The 23,164-nt window shown below is 36.5% G+C and overlaps 1 protein-coding gene across 1 annotated transcript in view; it reads right to left on the minus strand.

Moving 5' to 3' along the window:
• NECAB1 (N-terminal EF-hand calcium binding protein 1) overlaps positions 1-23,164 on the minus strand; it is a 282,518-nt gene that overhangs the window by 194,169 nt on the left and 65,185 nt on the right. Inside the window, exon 3 of the mRNA XM_024760421.1 lies at positions 231-339. Within this exon, the coding sequence (XP_024616189.1) occupies positions 231-339 (109 nt within the window). The remainder of the gene's footprint in view (positions 1-230; positions 340-23,164) is intronic.

Consider the following 23,164-nt stretch of genomic DNA (forward strand, 5'->3'; position numbering starts at 1 on the left):
ATTCTGCAAACTCTTTATGAGAACTCCCTACAGAAGATCTTTATTTTCCAGTTCAAAATTCAGTTTTTCACAGCATTTCAATTGTTAGAGGCTATCTCAGAACTGAACATAGGCGTGTTACAAAATGTGATCTCTGCAGCTTTACTCCATCTCTGTTTCATTGGTATGTACTTGTTCATGCCCTCTCTACTTTGTTTACAGAATGTAGTGATTTTAAAAAAGTTCCTTACTTGGTATTATGTGTATCAATGGTATGGAAGAGGTCACGTAACTCTTCTCCACTCAGAACACCATCTGCAAAATATGCTTTGAATTCTTCAAAGGACAATTTTCCATCATCTAAAATGGTAAGAACAAACAAAAGAGAAGCAAACATTTCAATTTTGTATGTTATTATATCTTTTAATTTTTAACATTTTGCTCAAATGCTTGAACAGGTTTGTTTGTGCATGTATACATGTATTCAAAAAGGAAGAACAATTTCACGTGTTTAAAATAAAAATAATTACCCACTCAGACCCAAGAATGGTCACAGGTCCCCACCTCCTCCCTCCCAGACCCAAGGAGTGGTCATGGGTGTCTGCTATCTCCCTCTTGGAATCCAGGAATAGTTATGGGCCCCTGCCACCTCCCTCCCAGATACCAGGAGTCATTGCAAGCCAAGAGTGGTTGCAAGCCACCACTGCCACACTTGCAGACCCCAGGAGTGGCTGAGAGCCCCCACTGCCACCTGCCCAAACTCCAGGAGTGGTTGTGAGCCACCTCTGCTCCCATCCTGTGTCCCAGGGCCACTCCTGAGCCATTACCACCACAGAGAACTCCAGGACTGGGCACCAGCAGCCACATCTGCATACCACCTATCAAGGGGATAATGACCAGCACATGCTGAGGAAAGAGGTGCCAGACATGCATACTAAAAAAAGCTCTCAGACCAAAAATACTAAATCCATACAAGCTACACAGGGATGCTCCCACATAAAAAGAGCTCTCCAAGACCAGAGTACATAATTGCTTCTCCTAAACTCACAGAGAGAAATAAAAGTAAAATGAAGCAGAGGAACCACTCCCAGTTAAAAGACCAAGAGCATTCCCCTGAAAGAACAAACAATGAAGCAGACCTATTCAATATGATAGACACTGATTTAAAACAGGAGATAATGAAAATACTGAAGGAATTCAGAAGGGGTATCAATGGAAATGCAGAGTACAGAAAAAAGAAACTAGAAACTAGAAAGAGGAACCAGGAAAAATTAGAAAACTCATTTGCCAAGATAAAAGCTGAGCTAAAGTCAGTGAATAGCAAAATGAATAATGCAGAAGAACAAATAAGTGACCTGGAATAATGGAATAAGGAATAATGGAAATCGTCCAATCAAGATAGAAGATGGAAAGCCAAATTTAAAAAATAGAAGAAAGCAATACAAGAGACCTATGGGATAATATAAACTATGCCAACCTATGCAAAATAGGGATTCCAGGAGGGAAAGAAAGCAAAAAGGGATCAAAAATGTGTTTGAAGAAATTATGGCTGAAAACTTCCCAAATGTAAAGAAGGAAACAGATATCCAGGTACAGGAAGCACAGAGGGTCCCAAACAAGATAAACCTAAGCAGACCTACGCTAAGACATACTATAATAAAAATGTCAAAAGCTAAAGACAAAGAGAAGATTCTAAAGGCAGTAAGAGAAAAGCAAAGAGTTAATTACAAGCGAACCCCACTAACACTATCAGCTGATTCCTCTACAGAAACATTGTAGGCCAAAAGCAAGTGTCAAGATATATTTAAAGTCCTGGAAGGGAAAAATTTGCAAACTAGAATACTCTACCCAGCAAGATTATCCTTTAGAAGAGGAGAGATAAAAAACTTCCCAGACAAGCAAAAACTAAAAGAATACAGCAATACTATACTTATCCTAAAGGAAATATTGAAAGCTCTTCTCTAAATAGAAAAGAAGTAAGAATCTATAAGAAAAAGAAAATTACAATTGGAAAATAATCACTTAAAGAAACCAGTACACAGATTAAAACATTTTAATGAAATGTTTTAATCAAAATTAGTCAGAATGTTTTAAATTTTAATCAAAATATTTTAAAATCGAAAATATTTTCTGTGAAAGTGATGACAACCACAATGAATAGCGAAAAGAAGAACATGAAGATGTAAGAGAGGACATCAAAATCATAAAATGTGGGGGAGGAGAGTAAGAAAATGTGGATTTTTTTTCCCTAGAATGTGTTTGAGCCTATATGACTACAGTCTAAGGCAACTATATATAGGAAGGAGTTAACATACATGAAAAACAGTGTAACCACAAGTCAGAAACACACAATAGATTCACAAAAACCAAAAAGAGAACGTAAGTATAATACAAAAGGAAAATCATCAAATGATGAAAGGAAAAAGAAACGGACAAAGAAGAAATATAAAATCAATGGGAAAATAAGGTTTTAAATGGCAATAAATATATATCTATCAATAATTACCTTAAATGTTAATGGACTAAATGCTCCAGTCAAAAGACCGAGTGGCAGGTTGGATAAAAAAACAAGAGTGTACAGTATGCTGCTTACAAGAGATGTACTTTAGGACAAAGAACACACATAGATTGAAAGCCAGGGGATGGAAAAAGATATTTCATGCAAATGGAAATGAAAAGAAAGTGGGGGTCCCAATACTCATATCAGACAAAATAGACTTTAAAACAAAGGCCATAAAGAAAGATAAAGAAGGACACTATATAATGATAAAAGGATCAATACAAAAGGATTTTACACTTATCAACATATATGTACCTAAAATAGGAGCACCCAAATACATAAAGCAAATACTAACAGACATAGAGGGAGAAATTGGCAGGAATACAATAATAGTATGAGACTTTAACACCCCACTCACATCAATGGACAAATCTTCCAGACAGAGAATCAATAAGGCAACAGAGATCCTAAGTGATACAATAGGACAGTTAGACTTAATTGATATTTTCACAACATTACATCCAAAAAAACAGATTACACATTCTTTTCAAGTGCACATGGAACATTCTCTAGAATTAACCACATACTAGAGCACAAAACAAGCCTCTACAAATTTAAGACTATAGAAATTATCTCAAGCATCTTTTCTGACAACAACAACATGAAACTAGAAATTAACCACAGAAAAGGAAATGAGAAAAAAATGATTCCATGGAAACTAAACAACATGCTTCTAAAAAACCAATGGGTCAATGATGAAATCAAAGAGGAAATTAAAAAATACCTTGAGACAAATGACAATGAAAACACAGCCATACAAAGTCTATGGGATACAGCAAAAGCAATTCTTAGAGGGAAGTTTATAGCGATACAGGCCTTCCTCCATAAAGAAGAAAAATCTCAAATAAACAAATTAACCAACCACTTAAAAGAATTAGAAAAAGAAGAAAAACAAAACCTGAAGTCAGAAGAAGGAAGGAAATAATAAAAACTAGAGAGGAAATGAATAAAATAGAAATTTAAAAAATAGGAAAAAATCAGTAAGACCAGGAGTTGATTCGTTGAAAGGATAAACAAGATTGACAAACCTCTGGCCAGGCTCACCAGGAAGAAAAGAGAGAAAATCCAAATAAACAAAATAAGAAATGAAAAAGGAGACATAACAATTGATACTACAGAATAACAAAAAACCATAAGGGAATACTATGAATAATTATATGTCAAAAATTTGGCAACCTAGAAGAAATGGGACAAGTTTCTAGAAACATACAGCCCTCCAAAATTGAATCAAGAAGAAACAGATAATTTGAACAGACTGATCACTAGAACTGAAATAGAGTCTGTAATTTAAAAACTCCCTACAAATAAAAGTCCAGGACCAGATGGCTTCACAGGTGAATTCTAGCAAACATACAAAGAAGAATTTATATCAATTCTTCTCAAATTCTTACAGAAAATTGAAGAGCAGGGAACACTCCCAAGGACATTTTAATGAAGCCACTATAACAATGATAATAAAACCAGACTAAGACACCATCAGAAAAAAAATTACAGGCCAATATTTTTGATGAATATAGACGCGAAACTTCTCAACAAAATATTAACAAACCAAATCCAACAACGCATGAAAATGATCATAACCGTGACCAAGTGGGATTCATCCCAAGTTTACAAGGATGGTTCAACACACACAAATCAATCAATGTGATACACCATATAAACAAAAGAAAAAACAAAAACCACATCATCATCTCAATAGATGCAGAAAAAGCATTTGACAAAATTCAACATCCATTCATGATAAAAATTCTTACCAAAGTGGATGGAGAGGGAACATATCTCAAAATAGTAAAAACTATTTGTGACAAACCCACAGCCAATATAATAGTCAAAGGTGAAAAGCTGAAAGCCTTCCTGCTAAAATCTGGAACAAGACAACATTGCCCACTCTCACCTCTTCTATTCAACACAGTATTGGGAGTCCTAGCCACAGCAATCAGGCAAGAAAAAAAAAATAAAATGTATCCAAATTGGAAGGGAAGAGGTAAAATTGTAATTATATATAGATGATACACTGTATGATACCCTAAAGACTCCACACAAAATCTGCTAAAACTGATAAGTAAATTCAGTAATGTAGCAAGATACAAGATTAACATACAGAAGTCAGTTGCATTTCTTTACAACAACAATGAAATATCAGAAAGAATGTAAAAAAAAAAACAAAACAATACTTTCTAAAATCACAACCCCAAAAATAAAATACTTAGGAATAAACCTCACCAAGAAGGTGAAAGACTCATAAGCTGAGAGCTATAAAACATTAATAAAGGAAACTGAAGATGATTCAAAGAAATGGAAAGATATCACATGCTCTTGGATTGGAAGAATTAATATTGTTAAAATGGCAATAGTACCCAAAGCAATCTACAGATTTAACACAATCCCTATCAAATTACCAATGCACTTTTCATAGAACTAGGACAAATAACCCTAAAATTCATCTGGAACCATAAAAGATTTAGAACTGCCAAAGCAATCCTGAAAAAAGGACCAAGCAGGAGGCATAACCATCCCAGACTTCAGAGAATACTACATAGCTACAGTAATAAAACAGTGTGGTACTGGCACAAAAACAGAATATGGATCAATGGAAAAGAAGAAAGAGCCCAGAAATAAACCCACACACCACAGTCAATTAATCTTCGACAAAGGAGGCAAGAAGGTACAATGGGAAAGGAGTCTTTTCAGCAAAGGGTGTTGGGAAAGTTAGACAGCTGCATGTAAATCAATGAAGTTAGAACACAACCTCTCACCATACACAAAAATAAACTCAAAATGGCTTAAAGACTTAAACATAAGACATGACACCATAAAACTCCTAAATGAATACATAGGCAAAACATTCTCTGACATAAATCGTACAAATATTTTCATGGGTCAGTCTCCCAAGGCAATAGAAATGAAAGCAAAAATAAACAAATGAGACCTTATCAAATTTAAAGGCTTTTGTACAGCAAAGGAAAGTATAAACAAAATGAAAAGACAACCTACAGAATGGAAGAAAATATTTGTAAATGATGCTACGACAAGGGCTTAATTTCCAAAATATATAAACAGCTCATACAACTCAATTTCACAGAAACAACCCATCATAAAATGGGAGGAAGACCTAAAGAGACAATTTTCCAAAGAAAGCATACAGGCACATAAAAAATGCTCATTATTGCTAATTATTAGAGAAATGCAAATCAAAACTACAATGACGTATCACCTCATACTGGTCAGAATAGTCATCAATGCAGGAGAGGATGTGGAGAAAAGGAACCCTCCTACAATGTTGGTGGGACTGTAACTTGGTGCAGCTACTAAGGAGAACAGTATGGAAGACTCTTAGAAAACTAAAAATAGAGTTATCATATGACCTAGTAATCCCACTCTTGGGGATATATCTGGAAAAGATGAAATTTTAACTTGAAAAGATACGTGCATGCCAAATGTTCACAGCAGCACTATTTACAATAGCCAAGACATGGAAGCAACCTAAACGTCCGTTGACAGATGAATGAATAAAGAAGATACTGTGAGGGCTTCCCTGGTGGCGCAGTGGTTGAGAGATCGCCTGCCGATGCAGGGGACACAGGTTCGTGCCCTGGTCCGGGAAGATCCCACATGCTGTAGAGCAGCTAGGCCCGTGAGCCATGGCCGCTGAGCCTGCGCGTCTGGAGCCTGTGCTCCGCAATGGGAGAGGCCACAACAGTGAGAGGCCCATGTACCACAAAAAAAAAAAAAAAAAAAAAAAAAAGAAGATACTGTGTGTGTGTGTATATATATATATATAATGGAATGTTAGCCATAAAAAAGAATGAAATAAGTTCATTTGCAGCAATATGGATGGACCTACAGATTATCATACTAAGTCAGACAGAGAAAAATATTATATAACACAGGTGGAATCGAAAAAATAGCACAAATTAAATTATTTATGAAACAGAAATAGACTCACAAACATAGAAAACAAACTTATGGTTACCAAAGGGGAAATTGGGGGTGGGGGATAAATTAGGAGTACAGAATTAACACATACACACTACCATACTAAAATAAACAACAAAGATTTACTGTATAGCACAGGGAACTATATTCAATGTCTTGTAATAACCTATAACAGAAAGGAATCTATCTATCTATCTATCTATCTATCTATCTATCTATCTATATATCGGAATCACTTTGCTTGCTATACACCTGAAACTAACAATATTGTAAATCAACTATACTTCAGTTAAAAATATATATATACGACTTGTCATTTAACATATAACAGTTTCATCCATTCTTTCATCAAATATTTATCAAGATCCTACTATGTGCCCATATAGTTTTGTGTTAAGAATATATGTAGACAACTCCTTATTGATCCTATAATTTTGATGGAGGATGTAACAATTGAACAGCCAAATACAGTATGATGAGGGCAATTCTAAGGGACATAGGGTGATGTGAGAGAGTGTAGAAAAGAAAACTAATGCACATATTAGGAGAATAGGGACATAAGGAAACCTTCTTGGAAGAAGTGAAGGCTTCTTAGAAGAAGTGACATTTCTACTGAGACACAAGTGAAAAATAAGGGCTAGTGGGGGAAGATCTGTAAAGAGGAAGAGTATTCTAGGCAGAAGAAATGCCAACTACAAAGGTAGGATGCAAGAAAGAATACGGGTTGAACACTGAAAAGAAAAATCAGTGTACTATCAATGTCTTGTAATAACCTATAACAGAAAGGAATCTATCTATCTATCTATCTATCTATCTATCTATCTATCTATATATCGGAATCACTTTGCTTGCTATACACCTGAAACTAACAATATTGTAAATCAACTATACTTCAGTTAAAAATATATATATACGACTTGTCATTTAACATATAACAGTTTCATCCATTCTTTCATCAAATATTTATCAAGATCCTACTATGTGCCCATATAGTTTTGTGTTAAGAATATATGTAGACAACTCCTTATTGATCCTATAATTTTGATGGAGGATGTAACAATTGAACAGCCAAATACAGTATGATGAGGGCAATTCTAAGGGACATAGGGTGATGTGAGAGAGTGTAGAAAAGAAAACTAATGCACATATTAGGAGAATAGGGACATAAGGAAACCTTCTTGGAAGAAGTGAAGGCTTCTTAGAAGAAGTGACATTTCTACTGAGACACAAGTGAAAAATAAGGGCTAGTGGGGGAAGATCTGTAAAGAGGAAGAGTATTCTAGGCAGAAGAAATGCCAACTACAAAGGTAGGATGCAAGAAAGAATACGGGTTGAACACTGAAAAGAAAAATCAGTGTACTCAAAGAATATATTGGAGTAGAATTGTGGTTACCAGGGGCCAGGGGGAAAGGGAAATGGGGAGATGTTTTTCAAGGGGTACAAAATTTCAGGTATGCAAGATGTATAAGTTCTGGAGATCTAAAGTAAACAATGTGAGACAGGAGAAGATGGTGGAAGAGTAGAACGCGGAGATCACCTTCCTCCGCACAGATACATCAGAAATACATCTACATGTGGAACTGCTCCTATAGAACACACACTAAACACTGGCAGAAGACCTCAGACCTCCCAAAAGGCAAGAAACTCCCCACGTACCTGGGGAGGGCAAAAGAAAAGAGAAAAAACAGAGACAAAAGAATAGGGAGGGTACCTGCACCAGTGGGAGGGAGCCGTGAAGGAGGAAATGTTTCCACACACTAGAAGTCCCTTTGCGGGCGGAGACTGTGGCTTCAGATCCACGGAGGAGAGCACAGCAAGAGGGGTGCGGAGGACAAAGCAGAGAGAGTCCCGCACAGAGGATCGATGATGACCAGCACTCACCAGCCCAGAGAGGTTTCTCTGCTCCCCCACCGGGAAGTGCGGGGCTGGGAGCTGAGGCTCGGGTTTCAGAGCTTAGCTCCCAGGAAGAGGGCTGGGGTTGGTGGAGTGAACACAGCCTGAAGGGGTTAGTGCACCACGGCTAGCCCGGAGGGTGTCTGGGAAAAGTCTGGAGCTGCCGAAGAGACAAGAGACTATTTCTTGCCTCTTTGTTTCCTGGTGCTTGAGGAGAGGGGATTAAGAGCACTGCTTAAAGGAGCTCCAGAGATGGGCGCGAGCTGCGGCTATCAGTGGACCCCAGAGACGGGCATGAGACTCTATGCCTGCTGTTGCAGCCAAGAAGCCTGTATGCAAACACAGGTCACTATCACCACCTCCCCTCTAGGAGCCTGTGCAGCCCGCCAGTGCCAGGGTCCCATGATCCAGGGACAACTTTTCCAGTAAAACACACAGCACGCCTCAGGCTGGTGCAGCGTCACCATGGCCTCTGCCGCCGCAGGCTCGCCCCACATTCATACACCTCCCTTCCCCCGGCCTGAGCCAGCCAGAGCCCCCGAATCAGCGGCTCCTTAAACACCGTCCTGTCTGAGCGAAGAACAGACACCCTCAGGCAACCCACAGGCAGAGATGGGGCCAAATCCAAAGCTGAACCCTGGGAGCTGTGCGAACAAAGAAGAGAAAGGGAAATTTCTCCCAGCAGCCTCAGAAGCACCGGATTAAAGATCTACAATCAACTTGATGTACCCTACATCTGTGGAATACCTGATTAGACAACGAATCATCCTAAATTGAGGAGGTGGACTTTGGGAGTAAGAGAGATTATTTTTTCCCCTTTTCCTCTTTTTGTGAGTGTGTATGTGTATGCTTTGGTGTGAGGTTTTGTCTGTATAGCTTTGCTTTCACCATTTGCCCTAGGGTTCTGTCCTTTCATTTTTTTTGGTTGTTTGTTTGTTTGTTACTTTTTAATTTATTTTTCTTAATAATTATTTTTTATTTTAAAAACTTTAATTTATTTTATATTTATTTTATTTTATCCTCTTTCTTTCATTCTATATTTTCTCCCTTTTATTCTGAGTCGTGTGGAGGAAAGTCTCTTGATGCTCCAGCCAGGTGTCAGGGCTGTGCCACTGAGGTGGGAGAGCCAACTTCAGGACACTGAAGGTCCACAAGACACCTCCCAGCACCACGTAATATCAAACAGTGAAAATCTCCCAGAGATCTCCATCTCAACACCAACACCCAGCTTCCCTCAACAACCAGCAAGCTACAGTACTGGACACCCTATGCCAAACAACTAGCAAGACAGGAACACAGGCCCATAAATTAGCAGAGAGGCTGCCTAAAGTCATAATAAGGCCACAGACATCCCTAAACACACCAGCAGACGTGGACCTGCCCACCAGAAAGGACAAGATCTAGCCTCATCCACCAGAACACAGGCACTAGTCTCCTGCACCAGGAAACCTACACAACCCACTGAACCAACCTTAGCCACTGGGGACAGACACCAAAAACAATGGGAACTACGAACCTGCAGCCTGCGAAAAAGAGACCACAAACACAGTAAGATAAGCAAAATGAAAATACAAAAAAACACACAGCAGATGAAGGAGCAAGGTAAAAACCCACCAGACCTAACAAATGAAGAGGAAATAGGCAGTCTACCTGAAAAAGAATTCAGAATAATGATAGAAAAGATGATCCAAAATCTTGGAAATAGAATAGAGAATATGCAAGAAACATTTAACAAGGACCTAGAAGAACTAAAGATGAAACAAGCAATGATGAACAACACAATAAATGAAATTAAAAATACTCTAGAAGGGATCAATAGTAGAATAACTGAGGCAGAAGAAAGGATAAGTGACCTGAAAGATAAAGTAGTGGAAATAACTACTGCAGAGGAGAATAAAGAAAAAAGAATGAAAAGATCTGAGGACAGTCTCAGAGACCTCTGGAACAACATTAAATGCACCAACATTCGAATTATAGGGGTTCCAGAAGAAGAAGAGAAAAAGAAAGGGACTGAGAAAATATTTGAAGAGATTATAGTTGATAATTTCCCTAATATAGGAAAGGAAATAGTTAATCAAGTCCAGGAAGCACAGAGAGACCCATATAGGATAAATCCAATGGGAAACATGCCAAGACACATATTAATCAAACTATCAAAAATTAAATACAAAGAAAACATATTAAAAGCAGCAAGGGAAAAACAACAAATAACACACAACGGAATCCCCATAAGGTTAACAGCTGATCTTTCAGCAAAAACTCTGCAAGCCAGAAGGGAGTGGTAGGAAATATTTAAAGTGATGAAGGAGAAAAGCCTACAACCAAGATTACTCTACCCAGCAAGGATCTCATTCACATTTGATGGAGAAATTAAAACCTTTACAGACAAGCAAAAGCTGAGAGAGTTCAGCACCACCAAACCAGCTTTACAACAAATGTTAAAAGAACTACTCCAGGCAAGAAACACAAGAGAAGGAAAAGACCTACAATAACAAACACAAAACAATTAAGAAAATGGGAATAGGAACATACATATCGATAAATAACTTAAATGTAAATGGATTAAATGCTCCCACCAAAAGACACAGACTGGCTGAATGGATACAAAAACAAGACCCGCATATATGCTGTCTACAAGGGACCCACTTAAGACCTAGGGACACATACAGACTGAAAGTGAGGGGATGGAAAAAGGTATTCCATGCAAATGGAAATCAGAAGAAAGCTGGAGTAGCAGTTCTCATATCAGACAAAATAGACTTTAAAATAAAGACTCTTACAAGAGACAAAAAGAAAACTACATAATGATCAAGGGGTCGATCCAAGAAGAAGATATAACAATTGTAAATATTTATGCACCCAACATAGGAGCACCTCAATATATAAGGCAAATACTAACAACCATAAAGGGGAAATCGACAATAACACAATCATAGTAGGGGACTTTAATACCCCACTTTCACCCATGGAAAGATCATCCAAAGTGAAAATAAATAAGGAAACACAAGCTTTAAATGACACCTTAAACAAGAGAGACTTAATTGATATAATAAGACATTCCATTCAAAAACAACAGAATACACATTTTTCTCAAGTGTTCATGGAACATTCTCCAGGAGAGGTCATATCTTGGGTCACAAATATAGCCTTGGTAAATTTAAGAAAATTGAAATCGCATCAAGTAACATCCAACCACAACATTATGAGACTAGATATCAATTACAGGAAAAGATCTGTAAAAAATACAAACACACGGAGGCTAAACAACACACTACTTAATAACGAAGTGATCACTGAAGAAATCAAAGAGGAAATAAAAAAAATACCTAGAAACAAAGGACAATGGAAACACGATGACCCAAAACCTATGGGATTAAGCAGAAGCAGTCCTAAGAGGGAAGTTTATAGCAATACAGTCCTACATTAAGAAACAGAAACATCTCAAATAAACAACCTAAACTTGCACCTAAAGCAATTAGACAAAGAAGAACAAAAACCCCCAAAGTTAGCAAAAGGAAAGAAATCATAAATATCAGATCACAAATAAATGAAAAAGAAATAAAGGAAAAGATAGCAAAGATCAATAAAACTAAAAATTGGTTCTTAGAGAAGATAAACAAAATTGTTAAACCATTAGCGAGACTCATCAACCAAAGAGAGGAGAAGACTCAAATCAATAGAATTAGAAATGAAAAAGGAGTAACAACTGCCACTGCAGAAATACAAAGGATCATGAGAGATTACTACAAGCAACTCTATGCCAATAAAATGGACAACCTGGAAGACATGGAAAAATTCTTAGAAATGCACAACCTGCCAGGACTGAACCAGGAAGAAATAGAAAATATGAACAGACCAATCACAAGCACTGAAATTGAAACTGTGATTAAAAACCTTCCAACAAACAAAAGCCCAGGACCAGATGGCTTCACAGGCGAATTCTATCAAACATTTACAGAAGAGCTAACACCTATCCTTCTCAAACTCTTCCAAAATATAGCAGAGGGAACACTCCCAAACTCATTCTACAAGGCCACAATTACCCTGACAACAAAACCAGACAAAGATGTCACAAAGAAAGAAAACTACAAGCTAATATCATTGATGAGCATAGAGGCCAAAATCCTCAACAAAATACTAGCAAACAGTATCCAACAGCACAGTAAAAGGACCATACACCATGACCAAGGGGGGTTTATTCCAACAATGCAAGGATTCTTCAATATATGTAAATAATCAACGTGATACACCATATTAAGAAATTGAAGGAGAAAAACCATATGATCATCTCAATAGATGCAGAGAAAGCTTTCGACAAAATTCAGCACCCATTTATGAAAAAAACACTGCAGAAAGTAGGCATAGAGGGAACTTTCCTCAACATAATAAAGGCCGTATATGACAAACCCACAGCCACATCATCCTCAATGGTGAAAAACTAAAACCATTTCCACTAAGATCAGGAACAAGACAAGGTTGCCCACTCTCACCACTCTTATTCAACATAGTTTTGGAAGTTTTAGCCACAGCAATCAGAGAAGAAAAGGAAATAAAAGGAATCCAAATCGGAAAAGAAGAAGTAAAGCTGTCACTGTTTGCAGATGACATGATACTATACATAGAGAATCCTAAAGATGCTACCAGAAAACTACTAGAGCTAATCAATGAATTTGGTAAAGTAGCAGGATACAAAATTAATGCACAGAAATCTCTGGCATTCTTATACACTAGTGATGAAAAATCTGAAAGTGAAATTAAGAAAACACTACCATTTACCATTGCAACAAAAAGAATAAAATATCTAGGAATAAACCTACCTAAGGAGACAAAAGACCTGTATGTAAAAAATTATAAGACACTGATGAAAGAAATTAAAGATGATACAAATAGGTGGAGAGATATACCATGGTTTTGGATTGGAAGAGTCAACATTGTGAAAATGACTCTACAACCCAAAGCAATCTACAGATTCAATGCAATCCCTATCAGACTACCACTGGCATTTTTCACAGAGCTAGAACAAAAATTTTCACAATTTGTATGGAAACACAAAAGGCCTCGAATAGCAAAAGCAGTCTTGAGAACGAAAAGCAGAGCTGGAGGAATCAGGCTCCCTGACTTCAGACTATACTACAAAACTATAGCAATCAAGACAGTATGGTACTGGCACAAAAACAGAAAGATAGATCAATGGAACAGGATAGAAAGCCCAGAGATAAACCCACGCACATATGGTCACCTTATCTTTGATAAAGGAGGCAGGAATATACAGTGGAGAAAAGACAGCCTCTTCAATAAGTGGTGCTGGGAAAACTGGACAGGTACATGTAAAAGTATGAAATTAGAACACTCACTAACACTAAACACAAAAATAAACTCAAAATGGATTAAAGACCTAAATGTAAGGCCAGACACTATTGAACTCTTAGAGGAAAACGTAGACAGAACACACTATGACATAAATCACAGCAAGATCCTTTTTGACCCACATCCTAGAGAAATGGAAATAAAAACAAAAATAAACAGATGGGGACTACTGAAACTTAAAAGCTTTTTCACAGCAAAGGTATCCAAAAATAAGATGAAAAGACAACCCTCAGATTGGGAGAAAATATTTGCCAAGGAAGCAACTGACAGAGGATTAATCTCCAAAATTTACAATCAGCTTATGCAGTTCAGAAAAAAAAAAAAAAAAAAAACCACAACAACAACAATGTAATCTAACAATGGGCAGAAGACCTAAATAGACATTTCTCCAAAGAAGACATACAGATTGCCAACAAACACATGAAAGAATGCTCAACATCATTAATCATTAGAGAAATGCAAATCAAAAGTACAATGAGGTATCATCTCACACCAGTCAGAATGGCCATCATCAAAAAATCTAGAAACAATAAATGCTGGAGAGGGTGTGGAGAAAAAGGAACATTCTTGCACTGTTGGTGGGAATGTAAATTGATACAGCCTCTATGGAGATCAGTATGGAGTTTCCTTAAAAACTACAAATAGAACTACCATACGACCCAGCAATCCCACTACTGGGCATATACCTTGAGAAAACCATAATTCGAAAAGAGTCATGTACCAAAATGTTCATTGCAACTCTATTTACAATAGCCAGAACATGGAAGCAGCCTAAGTGTCCATCGACCGATGAATGGATAAAGAAGATGTGGCACATATATACTATGGAATATTACTCAGCCATAACAAGAAACGAAATTGAGTTATTTGTAATGAGGTGGATAGACCTAGAGTCTGTCATACAGAATGAAGTAAGTCAGAAAGAGAAAAACAAATACCGTATGCTAACATGTATATATGGTATCTAAGAAGAAGAAGAAAAAAAAAACGTCTTGAAGAACCTAGGGGTAAGACAGGAATAAAGACACAGACCTACTAGAGCATGGATTTGAGGATATGGGGGAGGGTAAGGGTAAGCTGTGACAAAGTGAGAGAGTGGCATGGACATATATGCACTATCAAATGTATAATTGATAGCTAGTGGGAAGTAGCCACATATCATAGGGGGATCAGTAGGTGATTTGTGACCATCTAGGGTGTGGAATAGGGAGGTTGGGAGGGAGAGAGATGCAAGAGGGAAGAGATATGGGAACATATGTATATGTATAACTGATTCACTTCGTTATAAAGCAGAAACTAACACACCATTGTAAAGCAATTATACTGCATTAAAGATGTTAAAAATAAATAAATAAGTACATAAGTAAGTAAGCAATGTGACTATACTTAACAGTATTGTATTGTACACTTGAAATTTGCTAAGAGGGCAGAGCTTGTGTTCTCACTACACATAAAAAAAGAAAATGGTAACTATGTGAGGTGATGTGTATGTTAAGTAGTTTGATAGTGATTAATATTTTACAATGTATATGTATATCAAATCATCAAGTTGCATACTTTGTACAATTTTAAACTGTCAACTATACCTCAATAAAGCTGGGGGTGGTTGGGGGAGAGAATGAATGTATACTGGAAGGAGAGGAGAAGCCAGAGAGAAACAGAGAGTCAATATCTTGAAAAACCTTAAAAATCATAGTAGAGTTTTGAATTTACCCCAAGAGGCACTGTCATATTGGAAAGCTTACTGTGGCTACAGTGAGTAAAATGGAGTGGAGAGGTAAGACACTAGAAGAGAATACCCATAAGAGGACATTGTAGTAATTCCTACAAGAATCAACTTGGCGTAAACCTTGGTGGTGACAGTAAGAACAAAGAGAAGTAGACAGATTTACAATCTGTTTAGGAAAAAGAATCAACGGGAACTGATGATCAGTTAGAGGTGATGGGTGAGAGGGAACAATAAATCAAGAATTATACCCACTTCCCAGGACTGAGCAATCACATGGACAATATCACCATTGTAAAAGAGAACACAGGGCAAAAAGTGTGGGGTGAAGTAAACTGCTGTTTTGGACATGTTAAAATTAGATGTATCTGTGCAATAAGTAGAGGCACCCAGTGAGCAGTAGGATCATACAAATCTAGAAAAGGAGAGGGTGGGGCAGGGAGGGAAGGAGTAAATGAAAGAAGGAGGGAGGGAGGAAGGGGGAGGGAGGAAAGGGGAGGGAGGAAAAGAAGAAGGGGGAGAGAGAGAGAGAGAGAGAGGTAGAGAGAAAGAAAGAGAAAAGCCGACTGGAATGTATGCTTGGGAGCTATCAATGCATAGGAATTAAGGTCCTAGAAGTAAGGGAATTCGTTCTCCCAAGAAAAATTCCTACAGTGAGGAAGAAAAAGCCCCAGAACAGACTTTGGAAATGCCAACTAAATTCTTTATGTTTCAGATTTTATAAATGTTTAACTGTTGCAAGGATTAACTGAGAGGCTATATACAAAACATTTAGCATGGTAACTAACACATAGTTCAACAATAGTGATCTGGGAAACAGGTTTACTAGTTCAATCTTGGTAAGTGAAGATCATTTATGTGTTTTTAATTCTCATTTTCTTCTATTCCTTGAAAAGTCCTTACACAGACAATCGATATTTAACATGTTTGTTTAAAAATATAAATTTTTATTTATTTTCTTAGGTAATCAGGTTTTGAAAATCCTAAAATTGGTACTTCTGTGAAAAGAGATTCTTTAAACATTCATTTAATTTCTCCTTCAAGTTTCATGTCCACAAATATGCCAACAACTAGAGTTCTAATCTCAGTATTTCCCCTCCTTCTATTGCAAGCTAAATCTCGTCTTTGTATTTAAAATGACTATCCTCTCAAAACACTGGCTTTTCTTTCATGTATTAAAACATTTTTGAACACTCTAAATATTTTAGTTTGTCAAGATTAAAATACAAAAACATGATCATCTTCAATAATAACCATCCTGGTACAAAATGAACACCTGGAAAGCATTACTGGGTTTAATACACAAAGGACAGCATATACTTTGCATGTGGATGCAAATTTTAGAGGCAGAAATTAAAAATACCAACCTCAATTCTAAACTGAAGTTCTTAAATTGTAAATTCAGGAAAATTAATAATATATTACTATTTTGTTAAATTTAAAGATTACTTTCTGTTAAATGTATATGCCACCTTGCACAAGTCATTTAGTATCATTATTCATTAACTTCCTCATCTCTGAATGAAAGCCCCCATTATTCCAACCTTCTAGTTATATATATATATATATATTTTTAATGATTTACTGCCATTATATAAATAAAAATAAAATAGAAGCTCTTCCAATTTCAGCTCTGATATATAAAGACCTTAGACATCATCACTTCTGTCCTTAAAACAACAAAAAGCTGAACGCTGAACAAACTCAAAATCAATTACTTTTCTGGGACTCTTTGGAGAACTGAGGTCAAGGGCAAACCACTAGTCAAAATCTGGAGAAATAGGCAAAACCAGAGAATCACAGCCAAGATCTGTTTCCCCAGAGCAGAAGCTAGGGGAGCCATAAACTGATAGGAATAGTTAAATGGTAGTTTTGATGAAATGCTAGAGACCGAGTGTAAACTAGCATGAGAGGAGGAAACTCTTTGGGGCTTTAGTCTTTGGGGAGCTTCCATACTTTAATGGGTTTTACCTCCAGGAACCCTACCAGGCTCTTACTGAGGAGACAAGAAAGATCTGGAAGTGGAAGGAGAAGAGTAATTGTGAAATGTACATGAGTGTTTTCCATGACAATGGTCTACTCTCCAGGGGTAAAGATTTTACCAGAGACATATCCCACCTGGGGGAAGGGCATTTCCCCACTGTAGTCCCATCTAGCCTACCTGTCTCAACTAAGAGTAGGAGGAACTAAAAGACATTGGGAAGGTCACAGCCCAGAGACACAGACCCACTGAAAAACTTGTATTTAATCATAATGGTATAGAACACATCTGCTCCCCCATTCTTTACCATCACACCAACAGGGCTGCCAAATAATAATAGTACATGACAGCTGAAAGAACTGTCACACTTCCAGAGAAGGAGTGCTTAGGGAAGCCCAAAGTCAATAAAAAAGACAAGAGAAATTTAAAGACTGTGGCAACTACAACATTAAATACAGCCCAACTCCTAGTCAGATTAACATAAATCCTCACACTAGAGGCCTAAGTACTTATTCTATTACCTGATACATCACATCTGGCTTTCACAAAAAAATTACAAGGCATGATAAAATGCAAGAAAAGCACAGTCTAAAGAGACAAAAAAGCATAAGAACCAGACTCAGCTATGACACAGATACTGGAATTATCAAACAAGAAATTTAAAATAACTATGATTAATATGTTATGGGAATAATGGAAAATGTAGACAATAATGGAAAAATGTAGGCAATATGCAGAAGAGATGGGTAATGTAGGCTGACAGATGGAACTCTAAAACAACTTGAAATAAAATGTTAGAAATAAAAGACACTAACATAAATGAAGGCCTTTGATGGGCTCATCAGTGGAGGATACAGCTTAAGGAAAGAAGCAGTAAGCTTGAGCTAGGTCAATAGAAATGTCTTAAGCTGAAATACATAGTTAAAAAAAAATACAACATCTAAGAACTCTGAGAAATTTCAGAAAGTGTTACATACACATAATTAGAGTACCAGAAGAAGAAAGAGAGTATAGAGCAGAAGAAATATTTGAAATAATAATGACCAGGAACTTTCCAAAGTTAAGGTCAGAAACCAAAACACAGAACCAGGAAGCTCAGACAGCACCCAACAGGATAAATTCTCCCCTCTACACCCACACCCAAAGCAACTCTGTATCTTTGAATATCATACCCAACTGCAGAATACCAAAGACAAAGAGGAAATTTAGAAAGAGGTAGAGGAAAAATATAATCTATATAGGACCAAGAATAAGAATTACAATTACAGTGGACTTCTCATCGGAAACCAGCCAAGCAAGAAAAAGGTGGAGTGAAATACTTATTGTTGAAAGAAAGTACACCACAATCCAGAATTTCATATCCATGAAATAATTCTTCAAAATAAAGTAGAAATAAATACCTTTTCAGACAAACAAAAATGAAGGAATTCATTGCCAGAACTGCCCTGCAATAAATGTTAAAAGAAATTCTTTAGGGAGAAGGAAAGTGATATAGGTCAGAAACACAGATCCACATAAGAAAAGATGAATGTCAGAGAAAGAATAAATAAAAGTAAAATAAAATATTTTACTTTTCTTACTCTGAATTAATTAACAGATAACACTATAAAGTAATAATACAAACAACATATTGGTAATTATAGCATATGGATAAATGAAATAAATTATGCCAATTTCATAAAGAACAGAAGGAGACATTGGAAATATTCTGTTATAAGGTACCTGTATTACCCATGAAGTGGTACCGTGCTATTTGAAGGTAGATTTCGATTAGGGAAAAATGAATATTGCAAGCTTACATTAGAGAAAAATGTATATAGTAACCACTATTTTTTTTTTTTTTTTCAGTACGCGGGCCTGTCACTGTTGTGGCCTTTCCTGCTGCAGAACACAGGCTCTGGAAGCAGAGGCCCAGCGGCCATGGCTCACAGGCCCAGCTGCTCTGCAGCATATGGGATCCTCCCGGACCGGGGCATGAACCCATGTCCCCTGCATCAGCAGGTGGACTCTCAACCACTGTGCCACCAGGGAAGCCCAGTAACCACTATTTTTAAAAATATATATAATCAATTTATTAAGAGAGGCAGTAAACTAGAATTAGTAAAATACTGTTTAAAACCAGATAAGGCAGAAAAAGCAGGGGGGGGGAGAACAAGTACAACTAATACAGAACAACTACTAACATGGTAGTTATTAATCCAACAATATCAAAAATCACTCTGAGTGTGAATGGTTTAAATACAGCAATTGGGGGGGGGGACCTTGAAGATGGCGGAAGAGTAAGACGCGGAGATCGCCTTCCTCCCCACGGATACACCAGAAATACATCCACACGTGGAACAACTCCTACAGAACTCCTACTGAAGACAGCAATTAAAAGACAGAGATTGTGAAAGTCAGTAAAAAAATAAAATAAAAGCCAACTATGTTGTCTGTAAGAAATCCACTTTAAATATGAACACTCATACAGGTTAAAGCTAAAGGGATAGAAAAAGATACTTTTTCTACTCCTTTAAAAAAAATACCATAATAATGCTAATTAAAAGAAAGTTGAAGTAGATATATTAATTTCAGACAAAGTAGGCTTCAAAACAAGCAAAATAATGAAGTATAAAGAGGCACATTACCCAATTATAAAGGTGTCAATACTTCTAAAAGACAATTCTAAGCGTGTTTGTATCTAACCATAAAACGTCAAAATACGTGAGGCAAATACTGATAGAAATGAAAATAAAAACAGGAAATCCACTATTATAGCTGGAGACTTTAACATGCCTCTTTAAATAATTGATAGATCAAACATGTAGAAAATCAGCAAGGATATAGTTGACCTGAACACCACTATCAATTACTTCATCTATATTTATTTATAGAATACTGCTTCCAACAACAGCAGTATATGTAATCTGCTGAAACACACATGGAACATTCACCAAGAGATGCCACATATCTTGTTAAGGTGTGGGCCATAAAATACACATTAACACATTTAAAATATAGAAGTCATACAAAGTATGTTCTCAGACCACATTGGAAGTAAACTAGAGATCGATAATTAAAAGATAGCTGGAAATCCCCCAGTATTTGGAAATTAAATATCACCTTGTTAAATAATACATGAGTTAAGAAATGTCAAGAAAAAATGTTTAAATATTTTGAACTAAATGAATATGAAAATACAGCAAATTAAAATTTATAGGATTTAGTGAGAGCAGTGCTTAGAGAGAAATTTATACCATTAAATGCATATATTATAAAAGAAGAAAGACCTAAAATAAATATCTAAGCCTCCACCTTAGGAAACTAGAAAGAGAAGAGTAATTTGAGCCTAAAACAAACAGGAGAAAATAAATATGTTAAACAACAAAAATTAGAGCACAAATCAATGAAATTGAATCCAGGAAAACAATAGAGAAAATCAGCAGAAGTAAAAAGTGATTCCTTGAAAAGATCAATAAAATAAAGCTCTAACCAAGCTAAGCAAGAAAACAAGAGAGAAGACACATTACCCACATCAAAAATGAAGAAGTTATCACTGTTATTCCTAGGAATAGTGAAAGGAAAATAATGAAGTACTATGAAAAATTCTATGCCCACAAATTTGATAACTTACATACAATGGAACTATTAATTGAAAGATACAAACTGCTAAAACTCACCCAAGGAAAAACAGTTAATCACAAGAGGTCTATATCTACTAAAGCAATGGAATCAATAATTAATAGCCTCACAGAAAATAAAGCACCAGGCTCTGATGGATTCACTAGTAAATTCTATCAAACTTTTAAGCAACAAATGACACCAATTCTCTGCAATCTTATCCAGAAAATAGAAGCAGAAATAACATTACTAATTCATTCTATGAATCCAGAATTATCCTAACACCAAAACTAGACAGACATAAAAGAAAGGAAAACTCTCTACCAATATTGCTCAGGAACATGGATGCAAAAATTCTCAACAAAACATTAGCAAACTTATTCTAACAATGTTTTTAAAAATTATACATCAAAACCAAGTGGGATTTAGTTCAGTTGTGCAAGGTGGTGCCAATATTAAAAAATCAATCAATATAATCCACAATATCAACATACTAAAGAAGAAAAAATCATTTGATCATATCAGTTGATGAAGAAAAAGCATCTGATGAAATCAAACACCTATTAATAATAAAAAAAACTCTCAGCAACCTAGTAATAAAAAGGAATTTCCTCAACCTGATAAAGAATATCTACAAAAACCCTACAGCTAACAACATACTAAACAGTGGGGAAGTAGATGCTTCTTTTTTTTTAACATTATATTTTATTGACTTAAGAGACACTGAAAATATTTACGTCATAAGTAAGACTATATTATAAAAACCTAGTGCCCGTGCCATCCTAGGAAATAATATGGAAGTGAATAAGATTTATTGTTGATTGAAGGTTTGTAAAATTCAACACAAAGATCAAAGGGTTAATGTTCTGACACACTATGCATAGCTCCTTGGAAATCTTTGAGGATTTCTTTTTTTTTTTTATTGAAGTATAGTTAACTTACAATATTGTGTTAGTTTCAAGTGTACAGCAAAATTGTTATATGTATATACTCTTTTTCAGATTCTTTTTCATCGTAGGTTACTACAAGATATTTAGTTCCCTGTGCTTCACACTAGGTCCTTGTTGTTTATGTATATTATATATAGTAGTGTGTGTATGTTAATCATAAACTCCTAATTTGTCTCCCCCACCACCCCCACTATCCTCTTTGGTAGCCATCAGTTTGTCTTCTATGTCGGTGAGTCTATTTCTGTTTCATAAGTAAATTCATTTGTATCTTTTTTACATTCCACATATAAGTGATATCATATGATATTTGTCTTTGTCTGATTCACTTCACTTAGTATGATGATCTCTAGGTGCATCCTTGTTGCTGCAAATGGCATTGTAACAGGGAAGAGCTAAATCAGACTCCACGTTGGATCTGTTTCTTTGACTTTAACCTCTGCTTTTCGTTGCTTTTGTCATTATAATCATATATAATGGCCTGCCACAGGGAACCCTGCCCCTCTGCTGTTCAGCTCACCGGGAGACAATCTGACCCTGCTCAACTGTGGATGGCTGAAAGAAAAAAGAAACTAACACATCCCCTCACCAAGGCTGGTCATTCCATGACATGTTTTGCAAGACTGATGGCCTTTTTACTTTACTTCCTCACCTCCTCTCCCTCTCTATTCTGCCTTTTTACTTTACTTCCTCACTGGATCTCCCTCTCTGATTATATAAAAGAAAATGGCATCCAGACCCTGATAAGATGGTTTTTCAGAGACACTAGTCTGCCATCTTCTTGGTCTGCTGGCTTTCGAAATAAAGTCGTATTCCTTGCCTCAACACCTTGACTCCGATTCATTCACCTTTCGTGTGGCAAGCAGAGTGAGCTTGGACTCAGCAACAGCATTATTTCATTTTTTTTATAGCTGAGTAATATTCCATTGTATATATATACCACAACTTTTTATCCATTTCTCTGTTGATGGACATTTAGGCTGCTTCCATGTCTGCATTATTGTAAATAGTGCTGCTATGAACATTGGGGTGCATGTATCCTTTCTAATTAGAGCTTTCATCTTTTCCAGATACATGCCCAGGAGTGGGATTGCTAGGTCATATGATAACTCTGTTTTTAGTTTTCTAAGAGACTTCTATACTGTTCTCCATAGTGGCTGCACCAATTTACATTC

The sequence above is a fragment of the Neophocaena asiaeorientalis genome, unplaced genomic scaffold, assembly GCF_003031525.2.
Source record: "Neophocaena asiaeorientalis asiaeorientalis breed wild unplaced genomic scaffold, Neophocaena_asiaeorientalis_V1.1 scaffold320, whole genome shotgun sequence".
NCBI lineage: Eukaryota > Metazoa > Chordata > Mammalia > Artiodactyla > Phocoenidae > Neophocaena > Neophocaena asiaeorientalis.